This window comes from Podarcis tiliguerta (genome assembly GCF_965153285.1).
Source record: "Podarcis tiliguerta genome assembly, chromosome: 10".
In the NCBI taxonomy this organism is placed as follows: domain Eukaryota; kingdom Metazoa; phylum Chordata; class Lepidosauria; order Squamata; family Lacertidae; genus Podarcis; species Podarcis tiliguerta.
In genome coordinates, this window is record NC_139543.1 from 2,949,689 (window position 1) to 2,974,546 (window position 24,858).

General features: G+C 45.8%; 1 protein-coding gene and 1 long non-coding RNA gene across 2 annotated transcripts in view; one reads left to right on the forward strand and one right to left on the reverse strand.

Moving 5' to 3' along the window:
• The window catches only part of LOC310658284, a 256,099-nt gene that overhangs the window by 156,709 nt on the left and 74,532 nt on the right, over positions 1–24,858 (reverse strand). The window lies entirely within an intron of this gene.
• The window catches only part of ELAPOR2 (endosome-lysosome associated apoptosis and autophagy regulator family member 2), a 95,747-nt gene that overhangs the window by 65,117 nt on the left and 5,772 nt on the right, over positions 1–24,858 (forward strand). The window contains exons 8-21 of the mRNA XM_083399503.1: positions 454–542; positions 7,937–8,117; positions 9,666–9,794; positions 10,764–10,854; positions 11,484–11,586; positions 12,205–12,342; positions 13,203–13,466; positions 14,062–14,235; positions 17,042–17,231; positions 18,260–18,356; positions 19,047–19,148; positions 20,444–20,570; positions 21,849–22,027; positions 23,747–23,912. Coding sequence (XP_083255629.1) covers positions 454–542; positions 7,937–8,117; positions 9,666–9,794; positions 10,764–10,854; positions 11,484–11,586; positions 12,205–12,342; positions 13,203–13,466; positions 14,062–14,235; positions 17,042–17,231; positions 18,260–18,356; positions 19,047–19,148; positions 20,444–20,570; positions 21,849–22,027; positions 23,747–23,912 — 2,030 coding nt within the window. The remainder of the gene's footprint in view (positions 1–453; positions 543–7,936; positions 8,118–9,665; positions 9,795–10,763; positions 10,855–11,483; positions 11,587–12,204; positions 12,343–13,202; positions 13,467–14,061; positions 14,236–17,041; positions 17,232–18,259; positions 18,357–19,046; positions 19,149–20,443; positions 20,571–21,848; positions 22,028–23,746; positions 23,913–24,858) is intronic.

Here is a 24,858-nt window from a genome sequence, read left to right on the forward strand (position 1 = left end):
AGTTCTGGGGACCACAGTTTAAGAAGGATATCAACAAGCTGTAACATGTGCAGAGAAGGGCAACCGAGATGATCAAGGGCCTGGAATCCAAGGGACTGGTTGAGGCAATTTGATATGTTTAGCATGGTAAAGAGGAGATTGAGAAGAGATATGAACTCAAACCAATGGCTTCAAGTTGCAAGAAAGGAGATTCCAATTCAACATCTGGAAGAACTTTCTGACAGCAAGAGCTGTTCAACAGTGGAACAGTCTCCCTTGGGGGGCTGTGGACTCTCCTTCCTTGGAGGTATCTATGCAGAGGTTGGGTGTCCCTCTGTCATGGATGCTTCAGCTGATATTCCTGCATTGCAGGGGGTTGGACTAGATGACCCTTGGGGTCCCTTCTACAATTCTATGATTCTGTGCAAAGTATATTTTGGGTTCTGTGTTTATAAGTATCTGTTCTGCTTTCAGAGGAAGGATCAAGCCAATGCATTGAACGTCCTCCTTGCTCAAAGAAAGACTTTTTCCAAATCCACACACCATGTGACCGAGATGGAAAGGTGAGTAGCAGACCCTCCCAAAGCATTTCCACGGGAGTCTTCCACGGTGTGGACTGAAGTGTTGGTGGTTTGCACCCAAGACAGGGCGGCCAAGATGGTACCCTCCAGGTGTTGTTGGACTGCAACTCCCCCCATTGCAGGCCAATGGCCAGGCTGACTGGAGCTGAGAGGAGTTGGAACTGGCCCCCTTGACCTAAGTTTGATCCTTGGCTTAAGGAAACTTGAGATATTAATTGTAGTGGAAATATCAGTCTATTTGTTGGCCAGCTGCTCATAAGATAAGCATTTGCAATGTTCTTGGCAAGACTGTGGGAGTTTTTGTAAGTTAATCATCTATTTAAGTTCATAGAATTTATGAAACATGTTTTAGGTCATATGATATTGTGCTCTGTGACCTCTGCAACAACCTTGTGAATTAAGAGCATTTACTATTGAACCTTGAGGTAACCCGCTGTAATTGCAGATCACTGTGTAATTGAGCTGTGAAATCCAAATCCCTCCCCAAGGCTCTCCTATTTTGATTAGACTCACAATCCTTCTGCTTTCTCTTCCTGACCTTTTCACTCAAGCAAGAGGGAAATTATCCCTCTGAAATATAGAATGACTACATAGAAGAAAGCTTTCTACTCTTATGTCAGAGAAAGGGACTCATGTAGATACGAATGTTAGAAGAATAATTGGTTATTGTGCACAAGCTCTTTTGACACATAGCTGTTTAAGTGCCTAGACTCTCTATGTGGTTCTGTCCCTTCACTCCATTTTTTCTTTTACAAGGCTCCTTGCAAATGCTTTTCTTCCTTGCTGTGTTCACATTTATTACATTTGCCCAGGTGTGTGATCTCACTTGAGCTACTGAAATAAATGGAAAACATTCAGTGGGTTTCAGATTGGACTATGTAAGATCACAGGAAATTCTGTTGAACAGGCTACCCACAAAGAATGGTTGAATAAGTGACAGGACTGGGTAGTAATTTGCAGAGGCCTTAAGAATATGCAAAAAGTGATACTGGATCCTGTCCCACGACTAGGCAGAACGGGTTATCATTAAAGGGCAGCAAAATGATCCATCCATCCACCCAGCCATCCATCCATGTTATCTTTCCACCATGTAAAATGCAAGCACTTGCAATACATTTGTTATTTGTTATTATCCTGCTGTCTCTCCCTATTCAGTCATTTCTCCCTTGCATGGGGCTTCTTCACACATTACACTGAACAAGCTGTCTCTACACTCATACAAGTATTTGTGTGAAAGCATGTCCACTTGTTGATTTGTATGGCTCAGCTGTTGTGTGTACAGGGACACAGACTGTATACCTGTTGAACATAATGTGTGAACACCTTTATAATTAACAGTCACATAAAGGGGGAAGCTGTTCATGCATTGCTGGTGTGTGTGCAGAAGGGAAGTGTTGTGTATTGAGTCAAAGGATTTTATATCTGTATTATTATTGTCTATATTTGCATTAGGGTAAAGTAACTGCCTTTTGGTTTCAGGGGGGTACAGCTACTATTGGTTCATTTAAACTGCTGTATTTGGATCCTCTGTCTTATTGGTTTCCTCCAAAAGGCAGGACTGTGATTGCCTGATATTGTTCCCTCCAAAATGTATCCTTTCTAGCTAGTCCCCTGTCCCTATAAATGTAGCTTTCCCCTCCTCAGTCTTCAGTCTTGTTTGCTGTAATAAAGAAGTGTTACTAGAGAACTGTCTCCAGCAGATTATGTCAAGAGAGCTGAAATCACAAACCCCACGTCACAACAACTGGCGACGAAGGTGGGATCCGGAATGCTGAGGAGCGGTTAAACGCAGCCCTGCCTCAGAGTCCGGATTGCAGCTAAGAACAAGACTCACTGGCCAGCCGAGAAGACGACCCTGCCACAGGACAATGGAGAGTCCAAGGGTATTGGAGCCCTTCCAGCCATCAGAGCCCCACACGTGGGAAGACTACGTCGAACGCTTCGAGTTCTTCGCAGTGGCTCAAGGGATCACCGATGCCAGCAAAAGAAGGGCCACATTCCTGAGCTACTGTGGGCCTGAGACCTTCAAGCTGGCCAAGGCATTGCTTGCTCCAGCGAAGCTAAGTGAGACATCTCTCAAAGATATTCTTGCCTGCCTAACAAGCCATTTGGCGCCTACTGAGACCAAGATGGCCCGGCGGATGGAGTTTCATGAGAGGCAGCAGCGTGCTGGGGAGTCTGTATCTGCATTTCTAGCTGAACTGCGGAAGCTCGCTCAGCACTGCGACTTCCAAAATCTGGAAGAGACTCTCCTGGATCGGTTTATCGGTGGTCTGAGCAGCAAGAAAGCCAGAAGACGCATCGTGGCTAAAGAAGAGGTTACCCTTGCTTCAGCCTTGAAGGAGGCCACCGCCACGGAGAATTATGAAAGAGAGGAGCTTGATGCCAGTCGCAAGGCCCCTAAGCCACAGATAGAAGTTGCGCATGCCATGGACGAGCTAGAGGCTACTCCGAGCCAGAGCCCAGTCCGTGGGGTCGAGTCAGTGCGTCAGGCCTGCACAGTGCACAAAGATCACCGAGGCAGGTGTCCAGGTTGTGGCGGAAACCATGAGCGGAAGAGTTGTCGTTTCCGGGATGCTATGTGCCGGACGTGCGGGAAGACAGGTCACATCGCCAGGGTCTGTAGATCGGCGGCGTTGGGAGCGACAGGAACACCTAGACTGGAGCATAGCAGACCGCCCACAGCAACCCATTTTCTAAAGGACTGCCACTATGTAACGGAGATCAACGGGAGGGTCGTGCAGTTCCCAGCGCAAGGCAAGGCACACGTCAAGGTGAAGATTGAGGGTCAGCAGTGCGACATGGAGGTGGACTCCGGATCTGGATTCACTATCGTGTCGGACCAGACCGCGAGGACATTCTTCCCCAGGGGTAAGTTGCCCCCTCTGGAGCCCTTCCCGGCAACCTTGCAGTCATACTCAGCGGGCCGCATCCATGTTATGGGAATGTGTGCCGTGAGAGTTCAGTTCCGGGACAAACAGGCTGTACTCAAACTGGTGATTGCGAAGGGCAGTCGCCCCAGTCTCCTGGGCACTGACTGGTTCCCCGCCCTGGGACTGAGTATATCAGGGCTTAATTCAATCCAAACCTGCCCTGAGATGAGCGAGGCATTATGCAAAGAGTTTGCTGGTCTCTTTAATGGAAAACTGGGTTGTTATAAAGGGCCCCCAGTTGACTTCGAGTTGGACCCTGGGGTGGCCCCAATCCGACTCAAACCAAGGCGAGTGCCATTTGCACTGCAACCCAAGATCGAAGCAGAGCTGGATAAATTGGTCAAGCAGGGAGTTCTCTCACCCGTGGACTCTGCTAAGTGGGAGACTCCAATCGTCACGCCCCTTAAAGCAAATGGGGAAGTCAGGATCTGTGCAGATTACAAATGTACTATCAATAAGGCACTCAGGGGAAACTCATACCCCATTCCAGTCGTATCACATCTGTTGGCTAAACTGGCTGGGGGCAAGGTGTTTGCCAAAATTGACCTGGCACAAGCCTACCAACAGCTGCCAGTAACCCCACAATCAGCGGAAGCACAGACTATTGTCACACATAAAGGGGCGTTCAGAGTTAACAGATTACAATTTGGAGTTTGTGTGGCCCCAGGGATTTTTCAAGGGCTCATGGAACGCCTGTTAAGAGGTCTGCCGGGGGTCTTGCCATTTTTTGATGACGTTTTGATTGCTGGAAAAGACCCACAGGAACTGGTTGCGCGTGTCCGTGCAGTGTTGCTCAAGTTCAAGGAGGTGGGGTTGCAACTGAAAAAGGAAAAATGCAGTTTTGGGGTGCCAGCTGTGGATTTCTTGGGGTTTAAAATTGATGCATCAGGCATCCACCCCACAGATGCTAAGATTAAGGCCATCATCGAGGCACCACGACCACAGAACAAGACGGAGTTGCAGTCATTCCTGGGACTTATTAACTTTTATCATTCGTTCTTACCCCATAAAGCTTCGGTAGCTGAACCATTACATAGACTGTTGCAGAAAAAGAATGTGTGGCGATGGGGGCAGGGGCAGCAGAAGGCTTTTGACTCCTTGCGAAGAATGCTGAGTAGCGGGAGCGTCCTTGCTCATTATGATGAGTCAAAGCCGCTGGTCCTGGCATGTGATGCCTCTCAATACGGCCTGGGGGCGGTGCTGAGTCATAGGGAACTGGATGGGTCGGAAAAGCCCATCTCTTTCTATTCCCGTACGTTGTCGCCCACGGAGCGCAACTATGCTCAAATTGACAAAGAGGCGCTTGCAATTGTGGCAGGAATCAAAAAGTTCCATGATTATGTGTACGGTCGCCATTTCTCCATTGAAACGGACCACAAACCACTGTTAGGGTTGTTCAACCCGAACAAACAAACGCCACAAATTCTCTCCCCCAGAATGTTGCGTTGGTCTATATTCCTGAACGGGTTCCAGTACACCTTGACCCATGTGCCGGGGAAACGGTTGTGCCACGCTGATGCGCTGAGTCGATTGCCCCTTCCTGGCGGGAGCAATGAGGATCCCGCTCCAGCGGAGCACATAATGATGCTGGAAACACTTCCGGGGGCTCCTGTAACGGCTACTGATATAGCTGAGAAAACGAGGAAAGATGCTGTTCTCTCCCGTGTGCTCACTTGGGTGGGGAGGGGGTGGCCAGGTGGTCCGCATGAAGACAAATTCAGGCCTTATGCGACAAGGCAGCACGAGTTGTCCATGCATAAGGGTTGTCTCCTGTGGGGAGATAGGGTGATCATCCCAGCACCACTGAGAAACAGGGTGCTTGAGACGCTTCACATGGGACACCCGGGAACGGTCAGGATGAAGTCGCTAGCCCGATGTTATGTGTGGTGGCCTGGAATGGACCAGAACATAGAACAATGGGTACGAACATGTAAGGCATGCCAAGAGGTGCGGCCAGAAGTGGCCAGAGCACCAGTTCACTGGTGGGAGCAGTCCAGATCTCCCTGGAGCCGGCTGCACTTAGATTTTGCTGGGCCATTCCAGGGGAAGGTCTTTTTGGTTGTCGTCGATGCATATTCCAAATGGTTAGAAGTGGCGATGGTCCCTAGCATGGCATCAGCTGCCGTAATCAAGGTGTTGAGGCAGCTGTTTGCAACCCACGGGTTACCTGAGACCATTGTATCAGATAATGGGGCAGCTTTTGTATCCCAAGAATTCAGGGCATTCTTGGCTGATAACTTCATAAGAGGGGTCACATCCGCGCCCTTTCACCCATCCTCCAATGGGCAGGCTGAGCGCATGGTAAGAACAGCCAAAGAATCCATTGCGCGCTTAATGGAGGGTAACTGGTCAGCTCGCATCGCGCGAATGTTATTTTTGCAGCATGCGACGCCGTGTACTGCGACGGGCAAGTCGCCAGCTGAGCTGCTCTTGGGTAGAAGACTGGTAACGGTGCTGGATTATGTCCACCCGGATAAAATGCCAAACCATAATTCAAGAGCAACCCCCCAGGCTGAGACTGACACAACAAGGTATCTCGCCCCTGAAGATCTGGTCTGGGTGAGGAACTATTCACGAGGTTCGCGGTGGGTGGCTGGTGTGGTCACCCGGGCTAGTGGACCTGTGTCCTATTATGTAACCTTGGAAAATGGGCAAGTTTGGAAGAGACATATAGATCAGCTGAGGCGCCGGGCGCTCAGCAGGGAGGAGTCAGATAATTCATCCCTGGCTAACGACGCAGAGCTGCAAGACCAGAGTGAAAATGGCCCAGAGGTGCAGTCACCAGGGGCTTCAGCAAATGAACCAGGGTCTGCTAGTCCTCATGATGACGAGGTACAGGTAGGGAACCCTGAGATGTCTGGGACTCCATCTGTTCCTGAGGAAACCCCTATAGCAGCCCCTCTACCACAGGTAACACCCAATCCAGAACCGGCAACGCCTGTTGTCAGGAGATCAAGTAGAAGTTGTAGGACCCCACAGTACCTGAGAGATTACGTCTGCTGTGCTCACTAGGGGGGGAGGGGTGTTGTGTATTGAGTCAAAGGATTTTATATCTGTATTATTATTGTCTATATTTGCATTAGGGTAAAGTAACTGCCTTTTGGTTTCAGGGGGGTACAGCTACTATTGGTTCATTTAAACTGCTGTATTTGGATCCTCTGTCTTATTGGTTTCCTCCAAAAGGCAGGACTGTGATTGCCTGATATTGTTCCCTCCAAAATGTATCCTTTCTAGCTAGTCCCCTGTCCCTATAAATGTAGCTTTCCCCTCCTCAGTCTTCAGTCTTGTTTGCTGTAATAAAGAAGTGTTACTAGAGAACTGTCTCCAGCAGATTATGTCAAGAGAGCTGAAATCACAAACCCCACGTCACAACAGGAAGGCTACTGAACATGTGTTGTATCATCATCATCATCATCTTATTAATATACTGCTGACTTGCTAAATGGACTTTTAAGCAGTTTGCAGGTATAAAACCAATTACAAAATACTGTTGGCATCCCTCTGTCTTGGGAGACAATGGAGTATGCCTTTGGAGGTGAAGTCAAACTGCTGTGTTAGCAGCACTGAAGTGACCTCTCTGGGGCATAAGCCGGGGCAGCTTGTCTGGAGGTCCTGGGCTGCCCAGATGACAAGACCTCCCTCTCAGCCTTGCTGATGTGGTCCAAAGGACAGCAGAGCAAGGTGTTTGGCACCAGCTTGGCTGCAGGAGTTGCAGGGGAAAGGCGTTCAAGGCGCCATCCAATCATCTTAAGGACTCCAGATTGCTGTAAGGTTTACTCCTTAGCCTTTTCTCCTCCTGAAGATGTCTCACAAAGCAGTGGAGGTTTATGATCAGCATTTCTTCCTCCTAGATGGGCCACCTTCGCAGGTGGATGAGCCCCCCTCCACCTCACTTCCCTCTACAGCACGTGCAGAAACCGCCTTCCTGACTGTTGGACCCACTCTTGGTCTCGGCTGCTCAATCCACCAGAGTAATTACAAAATATGAGCATGCATAAATAAAACAATCCAATCCAAACAATAAAACAAACACGCACAGTTGAACTGTGCAATGGAACAAGCCCATTAAAACAGTTAATTATGATGTGTAAGCTCTCTTCAGTCTGAAACCCTGGTTTCATAGGGCTCCAGTTCACAGGGAGAGTTTGTGGGTGTTCTGCCGGAATGGCGCCAATAAGAGGATGACAGGGTAGGCCTGGGAGGGGATGGATGGGGAAAAGGTCAATGAGAAGGGACCGCTTTGCAAAGTTGTTACAGCAATTGTGTGACTGTCTGATGGGAACTTCTCTCCTGCTTGCTGGCATTTGTTTTCTGCAGGAGAGAACTTTGGTCACATTCCTCCCTCCCCCCTCTGACTGTTTTCCTAAGAATTGTTCAGTCCTGTGAATAGCTGAGTAAAATATTCCTTATCTTAACTTCACATATTTTCTCTCTTTCTTTCAGACTCAGCTCATGTACAAATGGGTAGAGCCTAAGATCTGCCGGGAAGATCTTTCCGAAGCAGTGAAGCTGCCTCCTTCTGGAGAGAGGAAGGAGTGCCCACCTTGCAACCCTGGATTCTACAACAACCGCTCCTCTTTCTGCACTCCTTGCCCCCTGGGCATGTTTTCTGACGGAACTCGGGGTATGAGAACCTGAGCCCATTGAAAAGACCAGGTTGTATCCCACCCTGTTGCTCAACTGATGGTACAGAGATCATTCCCCCTCCCACTAGCAGTCCACCCTCCCCACCAATAAATCTGCTCCAAATGGTTCCCCAACCCTTTGGAACAGATATTTTTCTCAAGTGGGGGAAGAAGTGGAGGGGGAAATGCCAGAAAACTGTTTCTCTCCTTGTTCTGCTGATGGAAGCCTTGCTGTCAGATTAGCAGGCCTGTTGGGTACAGCCCACTCTTGTGGCACTTGCTGGCCTGCCTGGCTTGGCAGAGAGAATTATTTCTGTCCCACCTTTTGAAGATGATATAGAGGCACCATTGTCCTTGGCTTATGCACTCATTGCATGGTCATCTATGCTTCACAGGATCTTGCAGGATATTATCTCATTCTTTAAATCTGTAAGATCCATTTCACCAGACGCCACGAAAAGAAGGCTCAAACGCCAAGGGCCGTGTTGCCTCTTTCAGCTTTATTACAAAAAACTAAACTCTTCTCTGCCTTCTGCCTTGGCTGACTTCCTCCAACACCCGGCAACTTGTCCACACAGACAGCCTCCTTTCTTTCTTTTTAGTGTAAAATGGCTTTTGTGGGTGTGTTCACTTTTTACATACCGCAATTCATAGGATACCCATTATTTATTTATTTTTGTTTCTTGCCTAATACAGTGGTACCTCAGATTACATATGCTTCAGATTACAGACGCTTCAGATTACAGACTCCGCTAACCCAGAAATATTACCTCAGGTTAAGAACTTTGCTTCAGGATGAGAACAGAAATTGTGCTCCGGCGGCGCAGCAGCAACAGGAGGCCCCATTAGCTAAAGTGGGGCTTCAGGTTAAGAACAGTTTCAGGTTAAGAACGGACCTCCAGAACGAATTAAGTTCTTAACCTGAGGTACCACTGTACAACTCTTTTTAAAGCTACCATACACGGGATAATTTATTTATTTCAGAATATTGTCCTACGTCCAAAGATCTCAGGCAGCTTACAGTGCTTAAAGCAACAATAGTGCATCAAATTAAATAAGCAGAGGGCAGGCAAAAACGTAAATTTAAAATAAACCTGACAGTGGACTTATGCCCCATACACTTACTGTGGCTCGAGAATGTCAACAGGGCTGGTGCCTGTACAGGCTGGTGGAGGGACATTCTGTGCTTGGGGCGCCAGTATCCTGTGACACCATTCACTATATCACTCAATGCAAAAGAGCATCTCCCCCAGCTGTAACAGGATGCTTCTTCAATGTCCTTCCAGCGCCACATAGTCCTCCCCAATGAGTCTGCTTGGTTTTAACTTTCCTCCAGTCATGATGCCTCCTCCCCATATCAACATTTCTTATGTGGAGGAAGCCATCATCCTGAGGTGTATTCTGCCCTGATCCCCACAGTCCAGCATGGAGAACCACCCAAGAATGGCTAGTTCTACCTGATTCGTAACACATCTAATAAAATGTTTCCTTGTGAAACTGGCTGATTTTCTGCATGTAGGCTCATCCTGTCCCATTTCTCCTTGCAGATTGCCAGGCCTGCCCTGCCGGCACAGAACCAGCTCTGGGCCTGGAATACAAATGGTGGAACGTGCTCCCTTTCAACATGAGGACTTCTTGTTTCAATGTTGGAAATTCAAAATGTGACGGGATGAACGGTGAGCATGTCTGCCTTTATTGTTCCTTTGGATGTTCCTAAGAGCGGGTGTGAGGGTTAAGGGAATGGCCTGTGGCATTTCTAAAAACAGTCATACTGACCAACCTTTAAAAGGCTGTGGTAAAAGTTGATGAGGTGAGATATGTTGGGCTCTTTGGAAAATCTCTGGATAAAAGCGAAATATCATTATTGTTGGTTTTTTCCCCATGCTCATCAGCAGCAGTTGTAAATTAGTACTTTTATTTGTTGGTTCAGTTTATCTTTGTCACTGAAGGAGGGTCCACCAGCTCCAGTAGGAGCTATGGAAAAGAGGTATACATTCAGAAAACAATGCATGGTACCAGGCACGCAGGGTTGCAGCAGTCAGTGTGTTAGTGGACTGTCACAAGAATAATGACTCCTCCATAAAAACTCTGTGTCCACGGAAAGGTAGCATATCAAGGGACAGCATTCCAGTATAGCCTCTTCCCTGACTTGCTAGTTTTCTGCATAAATAGAGGTATTTTTTAATGGGGCAGGGGCACTGAAACACTGCAGGAGAGTCCAAGGAGGATTTTGCTTATATTGGCTCTGAGAAAGATCAACAACAGGCAAGATTACTTGTTTCTTTCAAATATTGTAACTTTGTGGGTTTATCCAATAAAATTACAGAAATGAACGTTTGCCCACTGGTTAGATGGTTTGTTTGAAATTATGGATACCTGAGTCATTTTCCTACTGTGCCACAGATTTCTTTTCTTTGATTTTAAACATGTACCTTAGGCTGGAATGAAACAATCAGTTACATAGATTCCCTTAGACTTGAGCCAGCTTTGTTGCATCTAATTGCACTGAATTGGCCTAAATATATTGCATCTGTGTTTAACCAGTTGATGCACCTGGATATTCCCCCTCCCCGCTGTGATTTTTATATACTTTTTAATAAACCAACGTGCAAGATTATATTTACGTGGGGTTTTTTCTTGTTCAGGCTGGGAAGTAGCTGGTGACCACATCCGAAGTGGGGCAGGAGGGACGGATAACGATTATCTCATTGTGAATCTTCACGTACCAGGATTTAAGTAAGGAATCATTACATTTCTATGCTATTCCTCACCTTTCCCCTCTCTTACGTTATGTTCTATCTCAAATGGTTTGTGCTTAGACAACATGAGGAAGAAAGTTATAAATGGGGACTGAGGTCCTAAACGCCACGTGGAGCAGATCTGCGAAGACAAACGCAGTTTCTGCTGGAGACGTGTGTCGATGGGGCAGGGTGGACACACAACTCATCAGTTCATTAGTGCACACCCATTTACTTGAATGTGAGACCTCTGAGGACATCCAGGAAGCATGATCCAATGAGTCATCTTCTACACGTTGCTTTCATTGACATTTTAAGTCAGGGAGCATTTAAGCCCACTCTCAACTTTGTGCCACATCCACATCTGCAGGGAAGACATGGGAGCACACCCTGCCCCCCCCACCTGCACTTGGATGATCTATAGCCCCCACATCCCCAGCTTTCATTTCTAAAATGAAAGTCTGTTTCCAGCATTTACAGAACCTGCAAGGTGAGGCAAAATGGACAAGAGCTGTTCTTCAGCACTTCTGTGTGAGAAACTGGCTTGCGCCTTCATTTGGGTGTTTCACTCTGGCAGGGACCTTTGGACGGACCTTGTAATTGTGCCATTTCTTCTGTCTTGAACAGGCCTCCGACTTCCATAGCAGGGGCGGCGGGGTCAGAACTTGGACGGATTGCATTTGTCTTTGAAACCGTCTGTTCTGCAGATTGTGTGCTGTATTTCATGGTGGTAAGCAAGAACATGTTCAACATTTTGACTTGCCTTTATTTATTTAGATTTGCTGAATAGATTTATATCCACCTTTTTTACGAGGTGGGTCACGATAACATATAAATGATTATTTTTAAATTTTTTAATGAGATATTCACATTTTTATGCACTTTATCTCTATCCCGTTCAAACATTAAATTATGATAACATATAAATTAAGCAAATTCATCACAACATATGAAACTAGAAAACACTATAAACAGCTCTGAGCCCAGTAATTCCAGAAGTTTTTGTTCCTGGGCATATACCAAGGATGGGAAATCTCTTTCCTGTTTTTCCCCACACTATTTCCAAGGCCTAATGACTTATAGGACAGTTTAATCAAGAACAATGGTGCCATGTTACCAGAATTCTAGATTGCTTCTAGTAGGTATGTGGAATAATGTAGGAAAAGAAGATTAAGGGAACTGAGTGAAAAGTTCCTGAGAAGAGAGAATCTGGTATAAGATCTCTTCCTTGTGGCCAAAGCGGTAGCACAAACACCTACAATGATGAAAGTTGGCATGTCTGCTTTAGTAAATAGCCCAAGTTCTGCTAATTGACACTGTATGTTTACTTTATGTCCTTTGCTTCTAGGACATCAATAAAAAGAACACAAATGTAGTGGAATCGTGGAGCGGAACTAAGGAGAAGCAGTCATATGCTCACATCATCTCTAAAAACGCTTCTTTTACATTCACATGGGCTTTCCAGAGAACAAATCAAGGCCAAGATGTAAGTAGCACAGGCATCTTAGTGGAAATGAACATATTTCATTAGGTTTCAGAAAACACTAATGCTGTGGAACAAAACTTTTTAAAGGCAGTTTTGGGAGGCTTGCCACATTCTGAGACACCAGGGGAAGTTTGGGTGCAATGGGTATTGTGCCCCAACTTTGGGCTCCAGTCCTACGCTCTGCCAACCCGCATGTCCCTGTTACCCACAGATCCATTTCTACAGGTCAAGACTCTACCGAAGTATCTGAAGTCAGGGTGGTGAAGATTTCTAGATGATCTTGAGCAAATCATTCTCTGCCATTCTAACCTATCTCTCAGGGTTGTTGTGAGCATGAATTGGGTGTCGAAAGAGAAGGAAGGAGAATGTATGGACTCCTTGGAGGAAGGACTAAATATAAATGGAATTAAGAAATAAAATAAAAGCCTCCTGTCCCTCTTTGACTTCTAAGATCAGCAAATTGTGCTGGGCTGCCAGTTTAAATGAGATTGCAGAAGGAGATCAGCAGCAGCAGTGGCAGCAGGGAGGTCAGCTCATCATCCAGCTGAGAAATGCACTTCCTAGCCTATTAGTGATCCCTGAAAATGATTTACTGATTTATGGGGAACCCCAAAGGTGTTCTGTACTGCTCAGGGGACTTACAACAGTGTGGTAGGCCATGCTCCAGGTCAACACCCCTGGATTAACTCAACTTGCCAGGAGCTCCTTGAGTCACCTTGCTTTCCATTGCTGACTTGCTATTAAAGCTTCATATGTTTTGCAAGGTTAGCATCAGCAGTGAGAGAATAAAGGCGGTGTATTTGAGGAAATGGTAGTGTGTCCCCTCAGTATGAGTTATTTTTGCCCATTGCTCTTTCCAGACCAGGAAGCTCATCAATGATGTGGCAAAGATCTACTCGATTACTGTGACCAATGCAGTCGATGGTGTTGCCTCATCGTGCCGTGCCTGTGCCATTGTTTCTGAGCAGTCTGGCTCCTCCTGCATTCCCTGCCCTGCTGGTCACTACATAGACAAGGAAACCAACCAATGCAAGGAGTGTCCTCCTCAAACCTACTTGTCAATTCATCAAATGTACAGCCAAGAACCATGCATCCCTTGTGGGCCTGGCAGCCAAAGCACCAAGGTAGGCAGGTGCCATCAGTAGTTTTGATGTTTAAAAACAGACAAAAATAAGAATAACCTGAATCAAGTCAATGGTCCATCTTGTTCAGTACTTTTTAAAGCAGTGGTCAACAAGCTCACAAGTGGATAGTTAACTCAGGTGGCATGTCCCATCATCTGGTAATCAGAGTTCTCTGGCTCTGAATTTGGAGTTTGCATTTAGCTCTCAAGGGAATGGCTATTGAAAGGTCTACACTCTAAGCCATCTAAGTCTTATATGAAATTTGTCATTGTTTAACTTTGTTGTACTTTTACAGTAGGGAAGATATTTGAGCAGCCCCCTCCCCCACGGGATTCAATGTTTCCTCAAATGCTCAAGTTTGTTGAGCACAGTTTATTTTAAGAGGTACATAGAGAAGTATATTAATTTCAGGAAACTCCAGAGTTTTAAAGGTAACATTGCCCCTCATAGCAAATGCAGTGGACCTGCCTCCTGGGTGCTTTTGACTGATGACATCCTAATGACCATTTGTGTGGGTTTGCTTCTTCTGGTGCAGAGTTTACAACTTGATTATCTGAAACTTGCCTTCACTTTCATTTTGCTTTCCTTTCTTAAGGACCATTCCGCCTGCTTCAGTGACTGCTTGTTCTCATATGCCAAGAACAACCAGAGCCGGACTTACGACTTCAGCAACCTGAGCAAAGGAGGCTCATTAATGAACGGACCAAGCTTTACGGCGAAAGGAACAAAATTCTTCCACTTCTTCAACATCAGCCTGTGTGGAAACCAAGTAAGCACCTGCCTTTCTAAGGCTAGCACTCCATCCCACAGGTGAAAAGAGGAGGCCATCAAACCAGGGCATCTCCTAGCCTTCCATGTACCAGTGCCAGTCCCTTTCCTGAAAAAAATGAGGTGCCAGTACTCATGCCTTGATAAATTGGGAAATGCCACTCCCACCCCTCCTGGGGTCTTTTGCACCCCTTCTCTCCTGAATTTGCGATGAATTTTTAATAATGCATTTATATTTATTTATTTATTTAAAGTACTCTTTTGAAATAATAATAAATTAATATATTCATGAACAAAGTTCCTACATAATATGTACATCTTGCTAAACTAGTAGAAGAATATATTTATATGTATTTTAAAATACTTTACTGAAACTGATACAACAACAACAACAACCCATTTCATTTGGGAGATTCTTTTTCTAATTCACACACCTTGAGAAAGAGTAAATTGAGAGAAGTCTGCTGCTCACTCTCACAGTGGAGATCACACTACTGATCCCCCCCCCAAATGACGCTGTTTCTGTCTAACAACAAGGAACCCCCCTCCCCCCCAATTCCAGCGATTTGTGGGGCAGGAACTGGGGGTGGAAGAAGAGGAAGAGTCCAGGTAGTCAAGAGGAAGAAGGAGAGGAGGTGGGGGAAGAGCAGGGAGGTGGAAGAGGTGGTCCCAGAGAGATTCTGGCTGATAGACTCTTCTCTGTCTCCAAGGACTAGGGGGGCTTAAAGCAACAGGAGCAGCTGGAGAAGCCTCTGGTTGCTCATGGGCCACGTCAGATGAGGGGGTTTAACTGAGCTGGAAGGGGTATGGTGATGGCGTTGATACTTCTATCCAGGTCAGAGCACAAGTCTGAAGAAGAAGATGCCCAGATAGCTATTTAGCAGGAGTAGCGTGTATATTTGAGAATTTTGGGAGAACAGGTGAAGTCTCTGTGGACTGAAGGTGGGCAAATGTTGTCTCCATTTTTAAAAAGGGGAAGAAAGAAGACCCAGGTAACTATCAACTAGTGAGCTTGATGCTGATACCAGGAAAGGTTCTATAACATTTAATTCAACAATCGGCCTGTGAGCACTTAGAAAAGGATGCTGTGATAACTAAGATGCAGTATGGGTTTCTCAAAAATAAGGCATGCCATGCCAAAAATAAGGCATGCCAAAATCTGTCTTCTTTTTTTTGATCCACCACAAACTTGGTGGATCAGGGAAATGCTGTGGATGTAGAATCATAGAATCATAGAGTTGGAATAGACCACAAGGGCCATCGAGTCCAACCCCCTGTAGTGTATCTTGATTTCAGTAAGGCTTTTGACAAAGCCCCCTATGATATTCTCGCGAGGAAGCTGGTAAAGTGTGGGTTGAATGAGGTAACTGTTAGGTGGATTTGCAGCTGATTGACTGACCAAACCCACAAAGTACTCATTAATGGTTCCTGGTCATGCTGGGAGAAAATGACAGGTGGGGAGCTGCAAGGTTCTGTCCTGGGCCTGTTGTTGGTCAACGTCTTTACAAATGACTTGGATGAAGGCATTGAGGGGATGCTCATCATATTACTTGAAAGTGCAGCAGGAGCAGATGGGAGGGCTTTGCTCGTGAGGAAGCCGGGGCAAGCATTGCACAGTGTATGGGGGAGGGGAAGGGTACACACTGGGTAGCTAATGTGGATATACTCTTGTTGCCCACACCATATGCCCAAAGGGTGCTCATAGTTACTTAATTTAGGGCTGAGGCAAAACTGCTCATTTCTTTGCAAAGATTGCCAGCAGTGTTAAAGGTGCCATTTTCCACTCCTTGAGAAAGCAACATTTGCGTTGCCTGAGTCACTCTCCCTCTTGGTGGTATGCTTTGCTACGTAGCATGGACATGGTTATGGATTTGTTGGGATCCCCCATGCAACTGGCCTTGGAGGCCTCTCTTCCACTCTTAGATGTCCCCATTTGCCTTCAATGGCATCATCACATAAGCAGATCTGGTTGGCTGTGGACCGCCTTCATGTCCTCCCATTCAGGATGTGATTCCATAAGAGCAGGCATGTAGACAATGACAAAAAGGCAACCAAAACCGAGGGAGGGAGCAGGAACCAAAGAATCAGATAGGAATTAAAAGATTAATGTCTGCACAAAATGTTTTGGGAGGAATTAATCCCCCCCAAAAAATATTTGCATCCTGAAACTTTAACCTGGAGAATATTCTGTGCTACCCTATTTAAGCTGCATTACTTTTTTTTACTGCTACTGTGAAATGCTGGGTGTCTGCAAATTGTATGAAGTTTTGTTATATTTGAATAATATGAATAAATATTTCCACATCGATTTAATGGGAAAACTAAAGAGGTCTATAATTAGGGTGCAATTACACAGTCTGACACTACATGGTGAAATATGCCAGCCATTTTGCTGATGCCATCCATGAAAGGTACCCCTTCTGTTCACCAAATTCTCACTTTAAAGTTTTAGTGAGCTGGCGTATCATTATCTAAAGGCCAAACTGCATTTAGCTAGCAATTCACAATGCCCTGCAAGACAGCAACATTGTTCATTGATGGATATCTTAAAAAAGAAGCAACAACTATTTCTCAAGGTCAGTTCTAATTATATATGTTCTAAAGGGGGTAAGTACTTGATGATCTTTAAAGGAATTGCCTGGGTTCTTCCATGATGGTGCAGCTCAAGTTTTGTGATTGTCTTTATAATTTGGTGGCAAATTGGTTTTCAGCTGCAGCAAGAAGTGCCTCACCTCTGATTTGCAAGAAGGTAGGAAATCCAGCATGAAAACAAGAAAATTATCTCCCTGTTCATTTAATGTCTACAGGGAGAAATGACAGCAATTTGTGCAGACAATATCACAGATATCAAGCTAAAGGATATGGTTGCTGACTCAGAAGATTATTCCGACATTGTGCGGGCCTTTGTCTGCCAGTCTACCATCATCCCACCTGACAGCAAGGGATTCCGAACTGCTTTGGCACTTCACTCCAGCAGCCTTGCAGACGTGTTTCTTGGTAAGCGCTTTAATCTTTTGCTTGTTCTGATCAAGGCTGAACAGCTCTAAAGCCACGGGAGGAGAAGAGGAGGAGGAGGAGGAGGAGGAGGAGGAGGAGGAGGAGGAGGAGGAGGTTACATGGCCTAATCCAGCAACTACACCCAGCCTGCAAAGTTGCCACTTGGGGATTGGCTGGGATCTGCTTATGTGTCTCCCCCAAGGATGGCGCCTGTATAACATGTGGGACACACTGGGGGACCCCACCCCACTCTCTGCCAAGCGGCTGCACCAGGCTGGTGTTTCCTTTGGGAAATCAAGGCACAGCGGAGACGAGGGTCATTAAGAAATATGCTTCATTCACACCTACTTGGGTGGAGGGGTGGGTGGTTTCCAAGGCACCTCTGTGCCTCTGTCCCAGCCTGCCTTCAGCCACCCTGCTTCCTCCTCCTCGTTCCCAGAATGCCTTGCCAAAAAACTGTGTAAAAGGAGACCCTCTTTTCCTGCAGTGACATCACACCCCATGTTACCATGGCAACCTCCCTCTGTGCCTGGCAGTGCCTTCTGCCTGGGTGATGATTTCTGCTGAGGGGCTCATGGCTGCCCATCACCAGGCTGGCCTCAGGAGGAAGCCCATGCGTGCTCTTGCCAGCCCTTCCCCCCACAGCCCTTGGGAACTGATGAATTTGGGAACTGATGAATTTTTCTCAAATGCTGGCACTTCACTGTATGTACAGTGGTACCTCGGGCTAAGTACTTAATTCGTTCCAGAGGTCCGTTCTTAACCTGAAACTGTTCTTAACCTGAAGCACCACTTTAGCTAATGGGGCCTCCTGCTGCCGCCATGCAATTTCTGTTTTCATCCTATAGCAAAGTTCTTAACCCGAGGTACTGTTTCTGGGTTAACGGAGTCTGTAACCTGAAGCTTTTGTAACCTGAGGTACCACTGTATATATAAATGTATATAAAATATGAGAGAACTTTCTTTCTCAATGTCAACATTTATTCCTTCAGGATATTGAGATGATTTATTTTTATTTTTATTTGCAGGAGCCACCATTGAAACAACTCTGGGAAATATTAATGCTAAGCCAGAAATATTTGAGCATTCTGAAAAGACAATACCTGATGTGTATTTCTATTACAAGTAAGTAGAAGCATCAACCCCACAGGTGCATTAAGCTTTACTCTTTACTGGAATGTAAAAATTCAGAGGAAATCCACACAATTATAAGAGGCCAACGCTATAGAACCAGGGGACACCAACAATTTATTATATCCATTCCGGCTGTTACTACATTTTACTCAACAAGTCTCTCTCTCTCTCAGTTGCACACAAGCCACAGTCACCAGGAGAAGGGAAGCTTCTGCTTTAGATTAACCACAGTTTAGTTTTATGTCTGCACTCCAAACTCTGGTTAACCTTACCGGGGGCGGGGGGAAAGGGGAGCTAGTTTCACAAACTATTGCTTGAAGTTGGCTTATCACTAACCATGGTGAACTTAGCTGTGGTTAACAAACTGTTATTTGCTGGGTTCAGATGACACAACAAGCTGTGCTTAGTCTAGACCAGAAGCAAAAACTACTGAACTCCTCATAGATACAGGGTATCTAGGCTCGTTCATTAAATGCTAACATATGCACTGGTGGAGGAGAGCGCACTGCCCCGGCACCACCAGGGAGGGGCGAACCATCATGGCCACCCCCCCAGACATGCTTCGCGCACCCTCCACCGCGCTGGGTGCCACGTCACCATGGGTGGCACACCACGCATAGGAGGTGCTCTTGGAAAGCAGAAGCCGAAAATAACAAACAAATTGTTTTCATTTCTGTTTAGGTCTTCAAGAGTTACAGCCACTTGTGAAAATGGACGTGCTTCTGTCGTGATACTGAGATGTAACCCAACAAAATCTGACCAAGGAGAAATTTCAGTTCCCAGGTATTTGTTAGTGATGACACCAGGGGTGGGAGAGATCTTGACAATGGGGGCTTGTAGCCATCTCTGGCCATTCCTCTTCCAAACTGGCCCTCCAGCACAACTAGTTGCAAACTGTAACGGAATGGCAAAACTCTTTCTTGTCACAGATCTGGGGTCAGACCACAGGAAATGCAGAGAACAGGACCTTGCTGTGTTGCAAGATGATTGAAGGCCCTGATCTAAGGGCCACCAAGGCAGCAAAAACCACCTGCAAAAAGTTAGGACTTGCCCCCTTAGTCCTGAGCACCATCAGGCAAGGCTTGTTGCAATGGCCACAAGGGGAATGGCAGGCTCACAGGACTAAATGAATTATGTGTCCTGTGTTTTGTGAAGAGTTTCACACACGTGCACCATTGCTTATTTCAGTTAGAGTTGCTCCTGTAACCACAACATTAGGTGGGGACTTGCAATTCTTAGACACAGATCAAAGCCGGCAGAATTTTCATATCCACAGTCCATCAGTTCAGACATTGGACAATTCACCCATTCAGCTTCAGGCTGAGTATTCTGTAGGTGAGTGATGAACTCTAAAGAGCCGTATATGCAAGTATAAATTAGCCCTGTCATTTATGACAGATTTAGCCTCAAAATGGTGTCCTATCACTCTGCTGTGGTGAAGCTTCCTTGTGCAGGGATCTGCATGTGGTCAGAGCTGTATCTACCTAGCAGTGGCATGACAACAGATATTTTGTTTTGGACTCCCAGAACACAGGGCCACTCCAGGCATCCTTTTTAATGTGCATTCATCATGATTTGTGCTCAATCCCTGCTTCAGTGCTATTTGCCCCTGCAGAAGTTTTAGGGTTGGACATGTTGCCTTGTTTTCAGTCAGTGCATGCTTCCTGCTGAAATGCTGTAACTTTTTATATCACAAATGTTCCACATTTTTGGGTCCCATTTCATAAAATCATAGAACTGCAGAGTAAGAAGGGAGCACAAGGGTCATCTATTCCAGCCCCCCACAATGCATGAATCTTGCATCCAACATGGGGCTTGAACCCACAACCCTGAGATTAAGAGTCTCATGTTTAGCCCTTTTGTGGCAGTACCACTCTAGATGGCCAGAATGCTGTAGCATTGAAGAAGCATCACAGAACAACAAGTAAAGCTGAATGGTGTGTGGGTGCTCTAATATAGATTCACCACTATTGCACTGTTATTGCATTTCTGGAAATTGTTATGTGAGAAGGAACTCAACTAACCCCCCCAAGCTTTCTTCATTTCCATTTATAACACAAGCATTTCTCTTCTTCTAGTTCTTGCCCTGCAGGTACCTGTGATGGGTGTACCTTCCACTTCTTGTGGGAAAGCGCAGAAGCCTGTCCCTTGTGCACAGAGCAGGACTATCACGAGATTGAAGGGGCTTGTAAAAAGGGGCATCAGGTAATAAACAGCTTGCACATCAAGGCAGGGGGCTGAAAAGGCTGGAGTTTCCAACTGCAATCCCAAGGGGGGGGGAGGGCATTAGAAACACTCCACCTGCAAACTTATATGGAGGGCATGACATGATTTTAGAACAGGATTCTCCTCCTCAGGAATCAGCTGAAACATAAGGCACTTTATGAAACACTATTAATATTAGGCCTTACGCAAAACACGGCGTGAATACCAAAGGAGGAGTGCAAGGCAAGGTGTGGTCTGTAGGCCGTCAGCTGACCTCTGGTCAACGTACATGGAGTCAGTGCTTTTTTCCTGGGGGTACTCAAGGAGGTACCTCCCCTCCTCCAAATGTTAAAAGGGTGGCACTTTCTGTTTCTTTTATATATATAAAGCACTGCATAGATTTTAAAGCCTTTGGGGATAGAGATAAATGCTATAAGATGCCCTGAATCCACAGGAAAGGGTTAGGGTATTAGCTACTTGGAATATGGCTTCATGGGACAGAAAAGGCATAATGTACCATTAAATAATATGCATATAAATATATTCCTATTGCCTGCTGGTTGCTGGAATTCTTGCTGAGAATACTCATCTGAGCCGACCTCCCTAGCAAGGTGCTTCTTAAATTTCAGTAAGATACTTCTTAAGTGTTCAGGAACACTTAAGAGTTGAATGAGTATGCAACCATCCTTTGCAAATTTAATGGAAATCAGTAATTCATTGGGATGCTAGTTAATTTTTTAAAAATAGACCATGCAAGGCTGCAGTCAGTTGATCCCTGCACTAAAGGTGAACCAATTATCCACAGTGGGAGCCTTTAACGGTTTTATAATTTAATAATAATAATAAGAAGTTTGTTTATATGCTGACCATCTGACTGGGTTGCCCCGGCCACTCTAGGCAGCTCCCAACAAAAAAATAGTAAAAGCACCATACAACACCACACACTGAAAACTTCCCTGAACAGGGCTGCCTTCAGATGTCTTAAAAATCACAGTTGTTTATCTGTTTGGCATCGCTGGGAGGGTGTTCCACAGGGGGGGTACGCCTACCGAAGAGGCCCTTTACGTGGTTGCCTCTCGCAATGAGGGAAACGCCAGGAGGCCCTCAAGTAATCTCATGCCATGCAATATGGAAGTTACTGACTTTGTGTGCAATCCTATTCATATCTATTCTTAAGTAAGTCCAAGTGAGTTCAGTGGGATTTACTCCTTAGTAATCGTGTGTAAGATTTCAGGCTTAAAAATGATTTATTTATTCATCCATTCATTCATTCCTTAGGAAACATTATATGTATGGAATGAACCAAAGCTTTGTACAAAAGGCGTTTCCCTGCCTGAAAAAAAGACAATCATTTGTGAAACAGTGGAGTTCTGGCTAAAGGTTGGTGCAGGTGTTGGTGCTTTCACAGGTGTCCTGCTGATTGCCTTAACCTGCTATTTCTGGAAGAAAAATCAAAAGTAAGTATTTTGTGTTCCATAAGATTATACGTGATACCTAACTGACCAGAAGCTTTGCCAGTGGACAGTATACTTGGGCCACCATCTGTTGCTTAACCATGTGCTACCTGATGGTTTTGGATATACTCTCACAGGAGCAAATACCCATCTCTCTGTACTATTTGAGTTTCTTCTTTTCAGTTTTATTGACTGCTTTCTTGTAGAAGCTGCTATGCAAAATTGAGAAGATCCATTGGGAGGCACCATATTTTGGCATTGCGCAGGGCGCCATATTATGTAAGATTATGTAATATTATGCAGCCCTGCATGGAGCTGCTCTCCCCACATAGGTGGCACTGCAGCACACCTGTAGGGTGGTGGCGAGATCAGGCCTTCTTGGCCACACCAGCAGAGCAAATTTGGGGCTTCCACCAGGGGCGCCATTTCTACTGGGGTTATAGCAGAGGCCATTTCATACTATGGAGCTCAGTGGCATTGAGTGCCTTCCATCAGTTTTGGCTGGTAGCCCAGCTGTGCCCCTGTCTATACAGGGATAACCTAACTTCTGTCCTTTGTGATCTGGTAACCTCTAGGTTAGATTACCGCAATGTGTTATATGTGGGGCTGCCTCTGAAGATGACTTGGAAACATCAGCTTCCACAGAGTTCAGTCGCCAGGGTATTCGTTGAGACAAGACCGCTTGAGTATACAACACCAACCTTGGCCCATCTGCACAGGCTGCCAATTAGTTTCCAGGCCCAATTCAGAGTGCTGGTCTTGACCTATAAAGCCTTATGCAGTTCAGGATCCCAGTACCTCAAGGACCAGCTCTCGCCATCCGAACTAACCCTGACCCTGCAATTGTCTTCTGAGGCCCTTCTTTGTGTGACCCCTCCATGGGAGGTCTGGAGGTTGGCAACGCAAGAACAGGCCTTTTCTGTGGTGGCTTCCCCTTTGTGGAATGCTCCCCACAGGGAGGCTCGCCTGGCGCCTTCGTTATGCATCTTCATGTGCCAGGCAAAAGCTATGGCAGTTGGAGCCAGGAAAAAGATGTGCAGGAAATTTAGCTTTGTGGCCAAAGGAATACGTAATGAGGCCCAAAGAAGTTGGGTCTAGAGGTTTTGGGAGATCCAAAGCACCGTGTCCTGGAAGCAGAAGGCTGCTGTGTGTCATGCAGAACCACAGGCAGCTCGGGGGCGGGGACAATGGCAGGAGATGCTTCTGGAGGTCAGAGTCAAGGAACCAAGTGGAAACACTGCAGAGCCAGGAAGACTCTTGTTGCTCTGGGGGAATCCTCCACCCCCCAAATGGAACGGGCTGCCCTGGATAGCCATTGCTGTCTAGGAGCATGGATGGCTGGGGCTGGTCCAGAACCTCGGGGAGCTGAACTGCTCAGAAAGATGTTCTCTGATGCCTCCCCCACAAGGGCCAGCTGCACCCACAGCCAAGTACGGTCCCTTTAAGCCCTGCTGGTCTCTTCTGTGGGCCACATCATGTCGACTCTCTTTGAAATCTGAGAATGATCTACGACTTGAGTTCCACCTGGTACTTTGCTCTTTGGAGCTGATGGGAATCCAAAACTGCTGGACGGCATCAAGCTGGGAAAAGGCTACTTTAGTTCTGACAAATCTGCAATACTAAAATCCGCCATGAATTCTTATAGTGAGGTTTTGTCACAAGGTTTGATGTGTTGGAAGATGATAGGACAAAAATGCCACTGTCTCCATTTATACCCTTTAGGTTGGAGTATAAATATTCTAAACTAGTGATGACAGCAAATTCAAAAGAATGCGAGCTTCCTGCTGCTGACAGCTGCGCGATCATGGAAGGGGAAGATAACGAGGAAGAAATAGTATATTCAAACAAACAGTCATTACTAGGAAAACTCAAATCATTGGCAACCAAGGTAAGCAGCTGCTGTCAGTAATTTGCAGCTATATATTGTTTTCAGGCTATTTTTTAAGGGTGCAGGTTGATACGCCATTTTTTACTGGTTCTGGGAACAAAGCAGCAGAGCTGGATACCCCCTGCTATTCCCATGGAGTGGATGGGAGATAAGGATGTCTATTTATCTGAAGTACTTGCATCCCAACCTCACCAAAATCTGAAGGTGGCTAACAGAAAACCACAAAATTTTTAGACAGTAAAAGCTTTCAAAATAGAATGGTTTTTCTATGAAGGTTGTGAGGCCAAATAATCAAATGAATAAAAGCTTTGCTTCAAAGAGCATATATATTGATTTTCTCAAGGCTTCCGATATGTTGATTTGAGAAGTGAGATTTTGAGATTCAAGTCCAGCTCTGTTTCCTGGATGGTGTTGGCTTTAAAAAAAACAAGCAAGCAAACCATGAATATATTAACTAGCCCACATGGATTTTCAGTCTGCAAATGCATGTTGCTTTGGGGTTTTTCACACGTTACATAATGGCAAACCTTGGTTTTGCCACTTAAAGTATACTAGGCAGTGAGTGACAGCCAGGCCTGGGTCCGAAATGAGTTTGTGTGCATGATGCATATCTTTGCAACACGGGTGTCCACATGTTTTGTTTACAGTTTACCTTTTCAAATGTATAATTAAAATAGCATCATACCCCAAACTGTTAAGAAATTCTTAGTCCCTGGCCTGAAATAATTTCTTAGTTAAACATTCTATTCTATTCTATTCTATTCTATTCTATTCTATTCTATTCTATTCTATTCTATGGATATATGTGTTTGGCAAAACTGAGCCTTAGGTAACTTGTCTTTGGAATGGGCCCAATGAGTAGCCTGGGAGCATCTGGGACTGTAATGCTGCTGAACAGATCACATCCTTATGGGAGATGATCTGGAGCCCTCTGTGTGAATGGGAT